Below are 18,694 nucleotides of genomic sequence, written 5' to 3'. Positions count from 1 at the left end.
GACGACGTTTCTCTAAACCAATCAGAGTGCTGTACCCAGCATGGTAGCAAGAAAAATCGCTCGAAGTATTCGATTCGCGAATCGAATATTCGGTTTTCGACTATTCCACGAATATAGACGATACCACCGCGAAAGTGGGCTTCACCTGATGCTTCCCTACACGAGGTGAAGCCTGCTTTATGAAATCGCTAGCGTTGCAGGACCAACACAACACAGGCGGACACTTGTTTAGCGTGAGATAACGATAGCCCAAGTTTATTGCCTCTACTGCCGGCAGGGAATTTTGATCAAAATTCCCTGCCGGCAGTATACGCAATTCATTCAACATTTCAGCAATCCCGCACACTAAAGCGAAGAAACTACAGGATGTTCATGACAAAGCTGAGGCAGGACGCCAATTTGTTTGTTGCACAAGTGGCTCGTGGACGTTCAGAAACTATTACAGCCTCATCTGTGTTGCATGCCACTGTCAAATTGTGAAACTAATATAACTGCCCCAGTAAGTGTCGAGTCAGCTGAAAAGCTGGAAACACTATCACGTAAAATGTAACAGAGTAGGCGCTTCCCACAGAAGATTCATATGTCGTCACAGTTAATGGCAGAAAAATTACACTAAAGCCATGGGCTACAAATTGCGAGAATCGCAGAGAAAAAAAACCTGCAAGAGCAGCCTGGAGGCCAAATTCCACCGTATAACACGTGTTACGCGCCGTACTTGCCAAATTACGGTACTTGGAATTTGAAAAGTAATACATTGTACATGTACTATATTAAATGTAATTGGATCGCTACATTTATATACTACATTAAATACTGTCCACAACACAAAAAAAAGCTGAGTGTAGTCAAGAAACAACATTTTATTCTTCGAGAGGCCACCGGCTGCGAGCAGTGCTTGCTTGATGAACGATGGAATAAAATCAAAACACACTGGTTCCTGCTGCGTCATATAAAAGGAATATAAAAATAGTCCTTCCGGGGACAATTTGCCTCTGCAGAGCTGCCGGTGTCTTCTCCCTGAAAAAAAAAAAAAAAAAAAAAGCAATGAAATTGTTACTGGATGTTTTCGTTTCTTTCGAGGCAATGTGCTTGCAGAAGTATTACAACTGACAGCACCATCAGCGTCTTGCCCAACAATGCGGACAAATGCTGAAAGAAGTTAAAGGGATGACGCAAGAAGAGGCATTGGTTAAAGGAGCATAGAGTGCACCTTGAACATATTTTTTTTTTTTTTACTGTGTGATATAAATGTAATAATACTTTCAGTAACTGTCATGCAAAATATTTTGTTTGAAAAGTGCGCAATTACAGAGAATTGCAATTGTGCAATTTGTACTGAAGTGGTGACCTAGTTCGGTGTTTCTTGTTCATTCATTTTTTTTTTTTTGATTGGGTGTTAGCGCCGCAAAGCGACGTACAGATGTGGACAGACGGAGAGAGGATAGCAGGAAGGAGTGGGGGACAGGGGGGTTAGTATGCGTCCTGGGCCGACTTCAGGGGGAACTGTGCCGACATTCGTCTGGAAAGTCTTCGGAAAACCCAGGGAAAACCTCAGACAGCACAGCCGGTGGTAGGATTCGAACCTACCACCTCCCAGTCTTCAGCACGACCTTGGTTACCACCAACGAGCGGACGCCTTAGCCCACTCGGCCATGCCGCTGGTGTTTCTTGTTCATTACACTAGCCTATTTAGTTGTGGCCAGTGTATTTGGACGGATAAATTAGGGTTACTGCTTCTCCGAAGGGTCGTTGTAACTACCTGGGTTGCTGTAGTTTGTGCAGTGAATCTAGATGTATGTGATTAGTTTGGAGATTAGGCTGGCCAAATTTTTGGATTTCGTCCTCTCTTCTTATAATTGGTGCTGTTATTTTTCTCTTATCATCTTGTACCACCCTGCTTTGGCCTGTCAAGGACTGGCAGTATTATATAAACAAATAAAAAAAGTAAATAAAAATTAGGTTACAAGAATGCCCGCGGTGGCAGCGAACTTTCCCAGCTCTTTCCGGTGTGCTGTCATGTCGGCTGTTCTGAGCATTTTTATAGGCTGCTGAGAATAACCCCTGCTATAGAGTGGGACGCAAGGTGACCAATCGAATTGCCTATGTCAGATGTTGGATGCGTGGCAACAAATACGGTCGCAAAAAGAAAAAAATTTAGGTGGTTCTCTCTCTGCTGGTTTTCAGCTCAGAGCTTACTTTGGCAGCTTATAGTTTCATGTTATTTTATTAATGAGATTAAAATAATTACACGGTTAATACATTAATTACCGTATTTACCTGAAAATAAGTAGACCCCCCCACTTTGAGATCCGTGAAAACGAAAAAATAGAAAAGCGAAGTTTTGTGGCATCAAGAAGCTAAAACGTTTTTATTCATCGTCACAAGACTCTTCAGTCGTGCTTCCTCGATCTTCATCGGAGGTGTAGCAGACATGGTCATTGAGAGAGAGTCCACACTTCCAGAGCGACTGAATGACCATGTCACGCGGCACCGCCGCCCACGATGCCAAAACCCATCTGCAGACCTCGGACTCACTTGCCACATGTCCATGTGTCATGTTGTGTGCACACTGCGATGTTGCTCCCTCTCTCTCACCCCCTTCCCGCCAAGTGAGAAATGCTGCCGCAGTCGTACAGAGCTCACGGACGGCGTTGCGACCGCGGATGCACATGGTTGCGCGAATCCCGATTATAAGTCGACCCTCCTACTTTGGATCGCTGATATTGGAAAAAAGGGTCATCTTACATTTGGGTAAATATGGTACATAATTGACTCTACAGAACAAGGGGAATGAAATTTTTGAACTGTCAGCCGCATAATGATGGGAAATTAACTAAATTCTATGTCAAAAAGAAGGCGCACGCCTCACTGCATGGCGGATGAGATGACGTCGGACCGGCAGTAGACCGGGTGTCCGCACGAGCGACTTTTTGGCAGAGAGAGAGAGAAACCGATACGGATCCGAGACTGATACGGTAACGTCAGTCACTGCTTCACGGTCAACTCTGCGAAGTTCCTCTTCCGAAAACAGCTTACATATTAAACGAACGAGTTCGAAAGATCCGCACTCCCTCTGCAGTTGACACCATGTTGACGTAAGCCAGGCACACGAATGGGAGCGCAGCGCAGGCGATTGTCTCCGGAGTAGTCTGCTTGGCATTCGTATCACAATAGAAAGGACCTTGGTAAATACGGAGACTTTCGCTTATCACTGCAAGTGATGAGCCTGGGGAAAATCTGTGACCCCCCCCCCTTGTATTCCTGATTTTCTTTCTTTCTTATGTCATCCTACAGCTGCATCTGCCTGCCCAAAAGGTGTCCTTTTTGGCACACCTTCAGGTGGGCTCGCTGCCTGCCCACCCTGTAGACACCGACACCGGACAGGTGCAAATGGCCAGCACCGACGACGATGGTAGTAGTAGTAAAAAACAAAGACGACAAACAAACAAAAGAAATAGAGATTTAGCTACTCCAGAGTGATTACCAGCACACAGATAAAGGAAAATCTTCAAATGAAGTCTCCTTCTCTGTGGCGAAGAAATGATATGAGCTCACATTGCATGTTGGTATTGATTATATATTGTCCCGTACCTTGCACTTCGTATTATTGCAGACTAATATACACATCCCAAAGTGACGAATTTGCGAGCCATGTTCAACAACGGAACGCTGTTAGGCTTTTCCAGTCCTCGTAAACATGATTTTTGAAATCTTAAGGTTTCTATGATGTAGGAGCACAGGGAATCACATCTTAAGAATGTGGTCGCATCCTCAGTCTGATGTGGCTCACCCGAATAAGGTGACTCATGCCTCTTCCTGTTCCCCATCAGCCTGTACACCATCGCCTAGCACTGCCTTTTCTGCCTTCTTCTTCTTCTTCTTGGCTGATTTGGGGATGACGGGGCGGTTGAGGAGCGCGCTCAGTGACTCGTCCTCCACCTTGTACTCAGACTCGAAGATGTCCAAGTCCAGAGGTCCGCAGGTGATGCGGTGAGAGCCCGATGGCATCAGCAACACCGTGTACTTGAACTGGGCCACAACTTCACCTACAGGTGTCATGTAAAAAAAAAAAAACCTTTCTGTTGAAATTTTTAACAAAACATTTACGCAACGAGCTAGATAAGGCTACAAGCTATGACTGCCTCGAATTTATTTTACTTTGCGCCCCCAATTGTATTAGACAGGTGTCACCTTACAAATTTTAGGCAACTTTGCCTACAGATTTATGCAAATGGAGAGACACCTTTTCATCGTTGTTCTTTATGCCCCCGATTCAGAAACGATTTCCACTAGGCTGTCAACTACTAGAATGATTCTGCTAGTACATCTTACCTTCTTTCTCATAGAGAACCTGGAAGGGGTCGAGCAACTTGTGGTTGACGCACTCGAGTACTCCCATTTTAGCTTTCACTTCCTCATCAAATGCCCTGTAACCATAAACATTCACCGTGTAACCAAGCCGGGCTTGTGACTCAATTTGTCAAGATGTGACTCTTGTGACTCAATTTGTCTAGAGGTGACTCTTGTGACTCAATTTGTCTAGAGGTGACTCTTGTGACTCAATTTGTCTAGAGGTGACTCTTGTGACTCAATTTGTCAATTCGTCTGTGAAATAATAAAATGGGGCTCGCTCATACAGCTGCTCCATTGGTTTAGCACCCGTCTGCTATTTTTGATTGCCTGTCCACGCCGGCGCAAGCACACTGCTGTGCTGGCCACCGCAATCCGGCAGGCAGCGATTGGTCAAGACAGCGAGTCACTTCCGCTGTTTGCAACGAGGATCTGCTCAACGCAGACGTTGATAAAGCTGCTCAGACCCTATTGTCTTTGGAGAGGAGCGGAAACTGTCAAACCTTTTTCCGACAAGAAAATGTCCTACGCGGGTCGGCCTTTACTCATGCTCGTATTACATTACGTTAGTGTACATAGAATTACGCTAAATTTATTATATTACATAGCCTGAATGCACTGCCAGCACATCAGGCCTTCATTCAGAGCAACTCCCTTTAGTCTGAACTTTGCTTTATTTGAACAAACCTTCGGTCCCCTTCCAAATTAACGGGATGGCACTATTTGTATCAATCTGAACCTGCATTTGAAGTTTTACAGCAAAGGAGGTAACAGACATACCCAGGAAAACCTCAATAATTCGACCCCCGTTAATCTGAAAATTTGGATGGATTTGGAAAAGTTGGATGAAAATTTGGAAACAGATGCCTATATAAGTGTATGGTAAGAAACACTTCAAACAATTTGGAAGCAGTCGCGCATCCACCACATAATACAGATAGTACGACATCGCGGTCCGAACCCCAAACGATCACATGGACAAAGAAGGCAAACTGTGGTACCACATTACAAATAAGAACAGGCGCGCTCGCATCACTATGGTTACCAGCGCTGTGACGTCGTCTCTCCCCCTTTAAGCGTCATTCAAGCAACCACGTGTCTCACATTCTTGTTTCTGCGCCGCACGCCAATCTGCTATGGCGAGTCTGTAATAGGCTCTGTAGAAATCGTGAACTGCTTTCGCCTTTGCGGGTTTACGCGATCAAAGAACTCTGTCTGCATTGGGGTACACAACTGCTGAAGAGGACGACAGCCATTCCTTTGGTCTCCCACTTTGCGCAACTTGCGGACTACGTCACAATTGACTGTGGTGTTGCTGTTGCTGGCAGTTTGAACAAAGATGAAATTGTGGACGATGTCCTTGCAACTGCTGAGAAGACTGTCGTCAGAGAACAAATGTGAGGAACCACCACCGCGGCAGAAGCACTTGTTCGATTTTGGACGAGTTTTGCTTGAACACTTCCGGTGGTGTAAGTGCGGTGGAGCACCTAACTATGCCCTGAAAACTTCTAACAGCACAAATGACTACGAACTACCATATTCTGACTGTTTTTCTTAAAGTAACCATGAAATGATTTTTGCGAATTCCGAATAGTCTGCCGGAAACTGTTATCATCCCCCACATCATCGACTTTTCACCGTATTCAGTGCACCGGGGACGAATGTTATTACGCAAAAATAGCGGGGCGTGACTGCCGGATACATCTAGAGATGCGAAACCCCGGAAAAAGAATAAAAATTTTGGAAAAAATAGTTTTTCTTTCAATTTTTTTCCTCGTCTCTGGAAAAATTGCCAAAAATGTCCAGGTGACAAAATTTAAAAATGTAAATTTTCAGGCCTTCGATGCGTTCCAACCCGCCAACAGTGCCTTGGGTCCCTCTAATCCGCTAACAACCACCAACTTAGAGCCCCGTTTGGCTGCTCTAAGCGATCGCCACCGCGTTCACATAATGTCGGAGTTCTGGTCGGAGTGGACGGCTTGTTGCAATTACCCATCGCTGAGTAGACAGCAGCCTCATGGGATGCTCTGCTCTGCATTTATGCCTAGAGGGTGAACACTTCTAAAGTTTCTAGCTCATTGTATGCTGTGGCTTGGCCGGCAATGCTTCGACTCAGCAGTAACCGTGTTCATTTCCATTTTTCCGGAAAAAAAAAAAAAAAAACTTTTTTTTCTAGCGATTCAAAATTTCCGGAAATTTTGCATCTCTAGATACATCCTTTCAAAGCAGGCTTACGTCATCAACGTCCAGTCCTCTCAACCAATTGTGGACGACCTGGAGCACGGTTTCGGTCTGGACAACAACGACATTGTGTATCTGCAGTCGAAATCGGTAGAAATATAGCGAAAACGGAAATTGTCGGCGACGGAGGAAGAGATTATGCGATGCACACAGCGTCTGGGAAATATTCTGTACGAAGTAGCTCCCAAGAGGCCGCCGACAGACATTTTCCGACGAAGAAGAACCTCAGAGAGGAAAACGTGCTCCGGCAACCATGCTGACAACCAACGTCTACATTGCACTTCTAGTAGGATTCTGTGTCAACGATTATATACGATCTTAGCTTAGAAAAGGTTGTTTATTCCTCCATGCTGTGGTGTGCAGTACAAAGTGTGCATGATGTAATCAATCACATTTGTCCAGATGCAACCCCTTGAATTGTTGAGGATTGCAGTCAATTTTGTCAACTTAGACATCACGGGATTACCAAGGTAAACAAGAATGTAAAATTAAATGCTTACCGCAGGGTGAACGGCATTGTAGTAAACTTCTTGTCTGCTTCACTGACAAAAGCTGAAAAAAGAACCGTGACAAAGGAATGAGAAAAGGAGCACTTTAACCCTCGTGTTTTCAGGTTTTATGTATGAAAGCTAAGGGGGAAAATTGTGTTTTATACCGGGAGCCATAAAATAAGGCAATCTTGTGCAATATCTTGTGAAAAAAAAAGAAAAAGAGTACTTCAGATGTGCTGAATGTGCAGTGCCTAGCGTTCTCCACCGCCTGTACTGGTGGGTGCATTTTCAGTTTAGGACGCCCATTTTCTAGATTTTGACTTAACAGAAAACTCAAGAGCACACACATGTATACGCAGAAAGAAAGCGGAGATATGCACAAGCATCACTGAACATATAGTATCATACTGTAAAATCGCTAAAAAAAAAAACAGTGCCAGCGAGTTAAAGCTTCTAACTACCAGGCTTTAGCATTTTTTTAAACTACCAAAGCATGCTGTTTTTAACCCTTTTTCACATATAGTATCAGCTAAGTGCATCGTGTCATGGGGGATAAATGAGAGTGATAATTATGATGGTACACTGTTTCGCATTGCTTCGACGTGTCTTGTAATAAAATCTCGACGCAAACCAGATTTCTTTGGACCCCCCTCAACCCTGTCAAATGCTAAGTTCTGTCCCCAAAACGAAGGTAACCTCACCTCTTGAGGCTTTGCTTCTGAGTAAGTACGTCTCATCTGTCCTCTTGTAAACTGTTGTCCTAGTGTCCATCTCTCGTCCCTGAAAAGGATCTCTACTCAGCATTACTGAGCCACTGCCTTCGAGTGCTCCAATTACTGTGAGGAAGAGGTTCTTCCCATTGTACTAGTCTGATGACAACTGCAGCTGACTGCGACATTGAAAGCCAGTTTTAGACAACTCTAGTTAAAGACAAGCTACGGGACAGACCACTATGTACCTCCAAAACCACACAAAGGAATCGCCGAATAAAGCAAGATTGACACACAAAATTGTAGAAGACTGAGACCACAAAATATAAGCATGGTCCATTGTGAAACATGGAGGGAAGTGTGATAGACAACACACCGAGAACAGTCTGAGATTTGACAGCAGGTCATACGGGGAAGTACATTAAATCTCTTCTGTTCTTACCAAGCGTGGGTAGAACCCTTGTATTTAGACATTAGGTTTCAGTTCTAGAAATAAATGCATGATCATTCAAAACAACGTGTCGATTTGAGCAAATTAGCACAGTGCGCTGACACACTAACAATGTTGTCCAACATTGTAACATTTTGACACTGCATCCGAAGTAAGCCCTTCTGTGCAATACATATATGATTTGACTCCTCTGACACATTGCAACTAACATAAAAGAGCCATGCATTCAAGTTTATCTGGTTTGATCCAGACACTGCGGACACACCACGGAATTACTGCGCCCTCCTATGCAATACGGACACCTTTTCTGTCAGGATCGACCAATATGCACAAAAGTACAACAGCTGAAGTTGTTTCTTCCTGGGATCAAGCACTCACACCACCAGTTTTTACTTCCCAAATGAACTTCCCAGTTGCCAACAAAGTCAACAGAAGCTTTGTGAATTTCTCCTGATACAGCAAATGCTACAACAAATGATGCTAATACAGTCGCCGTCCGATTTTTCGGACTCGGCGGGGATCGCGCAAAAGTCCGAATAATCGAGGAGTCTGAAAAAACGAATGTCACTTAGAAATAAACTTTACTAAACCCTGGTAGGCAGGAAAAATTTGTCGATGCTTTCCTAAGCAGCTTTTCCAGCTCTGCCTGATAACATCAGCTATTTCGCAAAGCGACATTTCGTCACTGTACACTGACAGAGGCACCGCCGTCATCAAGTCCGCAAGTCGGCTTCACGTAACGCATGCGTGCTTTAGGTGAAGCTCGCTTTACAGCGCTCTCGCGCGACTCGCGGGCGGACAGCACGTGCTGGGCCGTTGGCCAATAACGAAGACGCAAAAGCGCTACGACAGACCTCTTCTACTCAGAGGAATGGAAAATGAACACTCATCACTTCCTATTTTTTTGCCTCAATTTTTTTGGTTGGTTGATTTCTTTAGATAGGAATTTCGGATGATACCAATATTTTCCGTCACCCCAAGAGAGAAATTCGCTGGTTGGGCAAACAGAGTCCGAAATATCGAGCGACGGAGCTGCACGGCGTCCGAAATTTTGGACGTTCTTATACATCAACTCTATGGGAGCCGCGGCCGTTCCGCGAACGAGTCCGAATAATCGAGCATGTCCGAAAAATCGGTCGGCGACTGTAATGTACCGGTAGCTTCTCTGGTAGTAAATCTCTTACTCCTTCACAAATCAATCCTAAACTAATCAATATGAGCTTATCAAAAGCCCACATCGTGAAATTAAGTGGCCATAAAACATATCCCTAACGTTAAGCCGCGCAAATTTGTAATCTGTTAATGCAGAAAAATTAACCACATACGCAGCACACAGTTCAATAACACCTGTCTAGTAAACGTTAGAAACTGCTCAAATGTCGCCATGGAACACCATACGTAATGTGATTTGCGCATAGAGAAGCGATTGATTGATTCTGTGTCTCATGGCACAACAACAGCAAGGGTCATAATGTGCCAGTACTGTAGTAAAAGGAGCATACTGATTTTATAAGTTCATCTGATGGTGTTATGTGCACTATTAGTTTTGATAATATCCTTCATGAATCTTGAGTGTACCACTTGGTACATACTTGAAACAAGGACTAGAGCATTATTAGAGCTGAGCTCAAGCAGCCCACGCTTCAACTTATGCGTTTCATAGAATTTTTAGAAGAGAGAAGGCCTGAAAAGCCGCTCTTGGAGAAAAGGGGGTAATGCAACTAGTCAACAAATGGGTTAAGCAAGGGAGTTGCCAATCCTCCTCTGTCCTAAAAGACTTTGGGGAAGCTCTGGGCAAAGGGACATTGAGAAGTAAAAGATTCTTCCATGCTCTTACCTTGCCCTCTCCAGTACTGACAAGCACATCAATGGCGTACACCTCGTGCAGCTCAAATTCACACTTTTCATGCTCCTTCCTGCAAGAAACGAACAGCAACGTTGGAAGGCATGTACACATCTTGAGCTGTTAAGGCAGTACAGAATTTAGGAGACAGTTAGCTTGGTTCTTGTCAAAGGCTGTACTACGTAAGGAAAAAGGTTTCCTCAAATGTTCATGGGTGGCATACACGAAGGAGAACAATTTAACCACTAAACAGAAATTTAGAGGAGAGTCGAAGGTTGCCTAAAACGTGTTTCGCTTTTGACGCATCATCATGAGAGGGTATGCTTTAACCAATGACATCAATGATTTCTCTACTACATATTTTCGTAATAAAAAGTTGTGTGTGTGGGGGGGGGGGGGGGGAGGGTAAATGAGGAGAAAAGCGTGCCAACACCAGGGCACCCCAATCAGTGTCAGCACTTTTCTTTGTTGTGCTGCATAGCCAGCTATATTCTAGAGATGTGCGAATATCCAAAATTTCGAATACGAAACAAATATTTCATGCTATTTTCTAATGCTACTCACCACCTATTTTTCAGTATTCAAAATTATGGAATATTTTTCGAGTAGTACCGAATCAAGGTATCGATTTCACCATTCTGCAAGTGGGCTGCGCCTCATTACATCGATGAGTTAGGTGAAGCCTGCTTCACGTCACCAGTATTGTTTTTTGACTACAAGTCTTTTGGTGTATGACACCATTCTGCAAGTCGGCTTCACATCAGCACATTCGAGTGTTAGGTGCAGCCCGCTTTACACTGCTTACAATACTCTGTCACTAATGTCTACAACTTCTGTGAGCTCAACACTGTCAACACTGGTCAGCACTGTACTCTGGGCACTGCATGTTCCAGCAAATGTACTCCCAACTTTTGAGAGTTACGTTCAGCAACAGATGGAAATATGTGCAGTTTCTAAAAAAAGTACAGGAAATTCATGATGTAACCATAGAAATGAGGAGATGCGCACAAAGCAGGCTGCATTGAACATGTTGACTAACTCTCAATGCAGTTCATCCCACTAATGGAGTCTACCGTACACCACACAGAGGGACTTTTCTCTCACGATGTGTTATGCTGGGTGAAAAGGTGCACAAGTTTTGAGCAGAATACCATCGAATGAGCGCAACACCACAAAATATTTCACCATGAGGTATTTTAAATTATTCAAATTGGGCATTTTCTGATTAACCAAATTTGATTCCCTGTCTGAAGAAATTATTCGGGGGGAGGGGGAGATATATTTATTAGACAAAAAGAAAAAACGGGGGAAAAGTCAGCCAAACGGGGTGTCAGCTTGATATTTCAGAAATAAATAAATAAATAAAATTAAGAAATAATTAAAGACAAAAGAAAGAAAGAAATAAGAAGGAATAAGAAATAAATAAACAAGAAAAGAAAAGGAAAGGAATTAGGAAACAAAGGATAAACTAACGAAGGATGAAAGAAGGATGAGGTAAATTATCTGGATTCGATTCGCAGTGCAGATGAAACATTAATAAACTACAGTCAAACTACTTTACAACGAAGATCAGGGGACAGCAAAAAAAGTTCGCAGTAAAGGTATTTTCGTTAAAAAGGATGTCCATTATTGGACCTATAGGCTCCAGCGGGACCGCAAAAAAAATTTGCTGTAGTGGTATTTTCGTTAAAAAGGTGTTCGCTATAAAGGAGTTTGACTGTATTCAAAATGGAAATTTTGCTATTCGCACAGCTCTACTATATTCTCTCATGGACAGTACACATTTGTTTTTGTTTTTTCTGTAATGAAGGAAGAGCTGTGCAAAAAAAAAAGATGTTTCTCTAAACAAATCAGTGGACAGTACCACCATGATGTCAGAACAACTTGGACAGATGGTTCCATGCTTCGCCACTGTTGCGCCCAATTTCTCTTTACATCATATTTTAAAATCAAATTCTACAATAATTGTGGTGGGGTGGCCTGAGTTACTTCACATGGTTCATTTTACCACACAAGTTAACAAGTCGGTACATAAAAAGTACCGACTGAAGAGGCCTTCTGCGCCCCTTTGACAGCATGGTACGTACTTTTGAGCCTCTGCTGGATTTTGGATGATTGACTTCTCACCATCTATCCTGTACTGTTTCAGCTGGTGAGACAGCATGCCTAAGCAACAAAAGAAACAGTGCTATCAGAACAGTCAGTCCCCAGGTCATCCCTTTACCAAACACACCAACCTTCCACAGGCTTGCACTTGAAAGACTCCGCCACCTTCTGGATGATGTCTGTGACGTGGTTATTCTGAAAAGCACGTGAAGATCACCTTTCGTTAAATTTCTAGTGGCCGCAATAGTCTTATAAGCTCGACACTTGAAAAACATTGGAGATAAAGCACGAGTAAATGTAAGATAAATGTCCATCACTACACTGGTGACAGGGGCCTTCACAGCAGGGCCTGCCAATGGAAAGCATTACGTTCGCAGTGAAGCAAAAATGGGTGGACAACCCCGAACGTGAAGCAAGACCTAGTGAGCCGCGACCGAGACTCAACCTGAAGGCACTGCCTTTCATTCAGAGATTCAGAGCAACTCCCTATGGTTTAAACTCCACCTTATTCAAACAGATCTCCCGTCCCTTTCGAGTTCAAATTAACAGGATTGCACCGCAAAATATTTATCTGGTTGACTTTTACAATTTTCAAACATAATGTGCATATTTGTTCATTCAGAGCAATTCCCTGTAGTTTGAACTCCACCTTATTCAAACAGATCTTCCATCCATTTCGAGTTCAAATTAACAGGATTGCACCGCAAAATATTTATCTGGTTGACTTTTACAATTTTCAAACATAATGTGCATATTTGTTCATTCAGAGCAATTCCCTGTAGTTTGAACTCCACCTTATTCAAACAGATCTTCCATCCATTTCGAGTTCAAATTAACAGGATTGCACCGCAAAATATTTATCTGGTTGATTTTTACAATTTTCAAACATAATGCGCATATTTGTTCATTCAGAGCAATTCCCTGTAGTTTGAACTCCACTTTATTCAAACAGGTCTTCTGTCCCTTTCGAGTTCAAATTAACAGGATTGCGCCGCAAAATATTTGTCTGGTTGACTTTTACAATTTTCAAACATAATGCGCATATTTGTTCATTCAGAGCAATTCTCTGTAGTTTGAACTCCACCTTATTCAAACAGATATTCCATCCCTTTCGAGTTCAAATTAACAGGATTGCACCGCAAAATATTTATCTGGTTGACTTTTACGATTTTCAAACATAATGCGCATATTTGTTCTGTCACCTCAGTAAATACGTCCCCAGAGTTCAGTTCAAAGTCACAGCGACTTCCAGACAGTGCAACAAAAATGTAGAAGAGGGGGCTATTGACATGGCATAGGAGAAGGTAGTTTTCGGAAGTTTCGACATGATTTGGGTGCAGTGTGGAAGGAACGTAGAACTACCTAGAGAGACCCCGTAGTCCCTGCTAAAACCTAGACGTCTGTAACTCCGACTAACTGCACTACAAATATGAAGAGAAGCTTAGCCCAAAACATTCTTACCTCCTCCCCTGGCCTGACGAGCCGAAGAGCTGCCTCGGCAGCGTAGTACGCAGCTCTCACCACATCCGCTTTCCTACCAGTCACCTTGTTGTCCTGTTGGGACGGGATTTTGTTAGCACTCTTCTTTACATTTGAGGAGCAACCAGGCTGTTTTGGACTACTCACTCACCTTGGATGCTCCCACGACTACCGTATGTGCGACAACGGCAATAAATCCATCAATGTGAGCCCCCAGGTCGCTGCAGGAAAGGTCGGAAACATGTTACTTCTCCATGCTGCCACTGCTGGCATGAAATCTGAGTTTTAGAGTTTTAGTTAGAGTAAATGAGTTTTATACAAAAAGTGGACCACACAGAGAGAGTTCTTCCTTAAAGTGTCCCTTACAGACTAAGTCTTGCAAGTTCAGAATCCTACCTAATTTATGTGACTGCAATGCAATGCATTGCACCTTATATTTAGAGCCTGAAGTTTTAGGGTTTTACCCGATTATTCCCCGAATTGAAGGTTGACTCTTTAGGGTGAAACCCGATTTTTACAAGGCAAATTGCCCTCTCTGGGATGTCTGTAGGTATGCACCATCTTACTTGTTTGGCAGAAAAATGTAGTTTCATCACCGTTTGTACCAAACCGCTACTGTTAGTTTGAATAACTGAGCCCGATTTCTCCCCGATTTTAGCGTAATGGAAGTTTTTTCACCCGAATTCGCATAAATTTAGTGCGCATGTTTTTTTTACCCGATTTTTACCCCCCGCGAATTTAGAAAAAAATATTTCCCAAAAACTTCAGGCTCTACTTATATTGCACCCTAATGTGTTTTTCTCCACGTGACATGGAAGTGTAACAGAATTAATTTCTAGTTTTGAGATGCACGATGTCACAATGTGCACAATCTGCCACCTGTCCTGCAACATTGCTTTGCCAAGGTATCCTCACCAGAGCAGCTGGCAGTCTTCCAAATTGTGGGGCATGGAATGGGAAGGTGCATGCGTGGTTGCAAGGACAGTACAGGTAGTGCTCATGGTGATGTCATCTACTCTCAGAGAATTCAAAACTAATACATTTTGTATTCCCCCCCTCCCCCAAAAAATTCGTGATTGTGCACAATGTTCGCTGACAGCTTTTATATTTTGTGTCCAGAGTCTTTCAGCAAGATTGATCTATAATATGGAATACATATTGCTTTAGTCCTGAGTGGCACTCTAAAACTGCGAACAGACACAAACACATAGACAGCAAACCAACAAGTACAGACTTTTCACAACGTTATTGACAATTTTGTGCTTGTATTTAGGTGTATAGGTGTTTCCTCTCTTTTCCAATGCAGTGATACAGTCGCTGTGCTGAGGCCAATGTCTCTCCTTTGACCAATGATGCGTGTTTCCCATACCTCCCATTCTCTATGCTTGCCCAGTGCACTTGCAAAGATGCACACACACGCATTGGCTTCCATTCTATTCCTATCTGTGCTTTTACTGCGGTGTATTCTCAAACCTCTCTTTGCATCCATACACACTAACGTGCTGCGCCAGATTTTTCTTATTTCTTGCGTGTGGAGCGTTCATGCACCTTTCTGTCTGCCTACATACGTTAAATCTACAAATCTATGTGTTTGTTCATAGAGGCCTTTTCGTGCTTTTAAGGATGAACTCAGTCATTTACCAACAGGCCCAGCGCAAAGTTCCAACTCATATAAAGAACTAAATGTCTTGGTCTTGTATTTTTCTCAAACTTGTGTACATAAAAATTGGTATGAATGGTATAAAAAGCTATCTGAGGAGCAAGAAAAAACTGGAGAAATTTTGGTGAAATATTATTCGCATAACTATGACAAAAATAAAATAAAATAAAAAGGCAACAATTAAAGATGAAGAAAGAAAGCATGTCACATTCACATGGTCGGGCAACCTTTTGCCTCGATGTGTTAATGTATCAAATCAGATCCCGAATTTGTGTAACCTTTCATTAAGTGGGAATCACTTCTGTGCAAGGCAATAGAGGAAGTGTGTTCGCACACCGCTCAGAGACGGCGTAAAATATCGTCAGAACAGAAGTACTCGCGTGTTCTCCTTGCTTTACCCTCGTCAATGACACATTTTGTAGAATTCCAGGACTATCCGTTGATTTGTATTGGGCCCGAATTCGGAAATATTTTAGTGCGCGACACTCTATCGAGATTGCAGCACATGTTCGAGACGCACCAAACCTTAATTTATTAAAAATCAACGGCTCAACCTTGTCCTCTAAAAAATACGTTGTTGACTAGAGAAAAGCCAAGAGAACACGCCGGTACCAATGTCAAGATGATAGTTTAGAACGTTCACGTGTCTTGTGCGAACGAAAATCGACCATAGATTTCTGAAGAAGTGATTCCCCCTTAAACGGACCACTGAGGGGTCATCAGCCATGCACCAGTAATGAAACGAACAACTCACAGCTTGACAACATCTCCATCCTTAAGTGTGTACTGGGCATCGGACCGCAACGGAGAGTAGTGACAGATGCAGTTGTTTACGGACACGCAGGTGGGAAACGCAATCCCTGCAACAGAGACAAACACCCTCTGTCAACATCAAAACCTTGAAGATTTTCAAAACTTTGAATTTAATTAGTCTTTTTGGGAGACAACTCTTTACTGATTATATCCTTGCTTTTCTTTGCTTTGAAGCCAAAAAAAAAAAGAACAGGTAAAGTGAACTGCCAGGTAGGGAATTTCCTACTTTAGCTTCAAGACCATTCAGCAACTGGGTGCTCCTCTGCAATCAGCCAATGGACCTTTTTCACATATGCGTCGTATCCCAGCGGTTATCCAGCGCCAAAACAAACCCACATGGGTATGGCAAAGGACAAAAAACCGAGTGGGACCGTCTAGTTCGCACCACTCCAGCGCCATCTATTGGACACGGAGATGACCTTGTCAGGGGCACACCCAAGGTCATCAGCATCACGGCGTATGCACATAAGTTGTTGTGATAGAGGGCCGTAGGAGCACTGAAGCTAAAAAGCGCAAGAGATCAAGGGCGACTGTAATTTTTGCAGACTGATTCCTACTTTTGAAAACCAGAGGTGTTCCGCAAGTTGTATTATGTCGTGAGTTCTTTTTCTTTGTGTTCTGTTATGTAAAACAGTTTTTTAACTGGTATTTTGTGGTCTCAAGCGTTGCAAGAGGTGTGCAAAATAATAGCATCCTTATGTGCTTCTCTGCAATATGGAATGATGAAATTGTGAGGGTTTTGCTAAACAATGCACCAGCCCTGAAGGAATTATGTTTACGTTACGCACAAATGAATGGCACTCGTTTCTTTGGTTACATTTACGAGCGCTTTGTGCGGTGCTCGTAAGCACGACGCGGTAATTCATTGAAACCCAGCAAAACATACCTTACCGCTATATTTAGATAAATCTAATTTTAGCAATAACTCGAGTTTCTTACCCTTTTTTAGTTCTTTCTCCTTTTTGAAAACTTTGCTCGTTTCTTCAACGAGCAGTTTGTCACCTTCGTCGCAAATGCTCAACACAGTGGTCCCGGCCTTACACATCTCTATCAGCTGCTTGAGTATATCTGAAACAATCAAGATGCGCTAAAATGCGAATGCCTAGCAAAGGTCACAGGTAAAATATACTGCAGCACTATTCGTGCATGTCCAGTAGCCAACAATTGTGCGCTAACGAACTCGCATATGTTGCGACGAAGCTGCAGCCTTGTATACCACTCGTACCCGTGCACTCGCCTATTTACGGTTGCAAACAAGGCCCTGAATGCCTCGGACATCTAACGTTACATTACAAGTACTCAAAGACAAACGTGCAAAACGTGAGCTAAGATCAACCGCATGACTACTTGTCGACAAGTGCACTCATGTTTTACCTCCGTAGATTGCATCGTGGAATGTGGCCTCAAACGTCTACATACGGTAACACTGCAACAGCAAGGTAGAGTGCATAGCGTAGCTCAGGAATTGTAGAAGCCACATGAAACTAAACAAAATGTTGCACTTTACGAAACAGACTCTCTGGGCAACAGGAGCGACAGCGAAAACAATTAGCACACCGAAAGCGGCAAATGACTGAAACACGTTGCCAACACATGTGTCACGTCGCGGTCGTGTTTCGCGTTACAATACGGCTCGCTGCTCGAGCGCAGAGTAATGGCAAGGCAGTATTCAGGTTGAACAACATAATAATGCTCACTGTTGACCATCTCCCCGGCCATTTTATACTTGGTAACCACCAAGTCTTGGGCAATAGTCGGCTCATCCTCTTTGTCCGCCATGTTCCCTGAACCGCACCACAGCAGAGGCCGATGCCGATCCCGAAACACCTTGCGAGTGTGTGGCGGGAATTGCTGTGGCCAGACGACTTTTACGAATACGACAGAACAAGGGAGCAAGAGCGTAGTGCCGTAGTGCCGCCGCAGGTGCCGCCGTGCCGCGGAGGAAAGAGACAGAACCAGAACGGCCGAACGGCTTTGAAGTCGGAATCCCTCTGGCGGTGTGCCGGCATGTTGCTCGAGGGGGATCGCGCGTTCTGGGCCGACTTCACAGGGAACTGTGCCAACATTTGCCTTACAGCCTATGAGGAAAACCCAGGGAAAAGAGAAGAAGCTGGACTAACGACGTTTCCTCTAGCTCATCGCGTGGTCTCACCTGTAGTTTCGGTTTTATGGTCGTGTAGTTTTATGGTGTCGTGTAAAAAGACCACTTTTTGCAGCGAGATGTGAAACTGTATCCTCGTGCATTACAAATTATGTCCGTTTACAAAACGAAGGGTTTACAAAACAAAAACACAAAATTTAGCACCCTCGAAATCGTGCAGTTCAATGCAGGTAGAACATTGTGTGCAAATACACTTTTGAAGGCAAGTCAAGTCCGGTAAATTCCAATAATGTGATTTTGCAAAGTTATAAAGCAAGATGGGCCCATAGTCGCAACCAAATGCAGTGGCTGGGATTGCAGTGAGCGCCAACTTTACGCCACCACCACCAGCAGTACCACCATACCAGTACTGAACAGCCTTCAGAGCTTTCTGTAAACAACACAATGCA

The 18,694-nt window shown here is 43.5% G+C and overlaps 1 protein-coding gene across 1 annotated transcript; it reads right to left on the bottom strand.

The window, feature by feature from the left end:
• Positions 1–840: 840 nt before the first annotated feature.
• Positions 841–18,027, bottom strand: LOC135375464 (proliferation-associated protein 2G4-like). The gene is made up of 13 exons (XM_064608157.1): positions 17,842–18,027; positions 17,084–17,212; positions 16,086–16,191; positions 13,823–13,892; positions 13,654–13,746; positions 12,324–12,387; positions 12,174–12,252; positions 10,081–10,159; positions 7,784–7,862; positions 7,092–7,143; positions 4,333–4,427; positions 3,791–4,046; positions 841–1,017 (listed from the first exon to the last, which is right to left on the bottom strand). The coding sequence occupies exons 1-12, from the start codon at positions 17,921–17,923 to the stop codon at positions 3,805–3,807; spliced, it is 1,170 nt and encodes a 389-aa protein (XP_064464227.1). The 5' UTR covers positions 17,924–18,027; the 3' UTR covers positions 841–1,017; positions 3,791–3,804.
• Positions 18,028–18,694: the final 667 nt, after the last annotated feature.

This window comes from Ornithodoros turicata, unplaced genomic scaffold (genome assembly GCF_037126465.1).
Source record: "Ornithodoros turicata isolate Travis unplaced genomic scaffold, ASM3712646v1 ctg00000864.1, whole genome shotgun sequence".
NCBI lineage: Eukaryota > Metazoa > Arthropoda > Arachnida > Ixodida > Argasidae > Ornithodoros > Ornithodoros turicata.
This window is presented reverse-complemented; position numbering and strand designations above follow the sequence as displayed.

Coding starts and splice junctions, on each gene's coding strand:
- LOC135375464 (XM_064608157.1), bottom strand. CDS start 17,923: ATGGCGGACAAAGAGGATGAGCCGACTATTGCCCAAGACTTGGTGGTT. Junction 17,213..17,841: donor GGCCGGGGAGATGGTCAACA/GTGAGCATTATT, acceptor TGATTGTTTCAG/ATATACTCAAGCAGCTGATA. Junction 10,160..12,173: donor AATCCAGCAGAGGCTCAAAA/GTACGTACCATG, acceptor CGTTTCTTGCAG/GAAGGAGCATGAAAAGTGTG.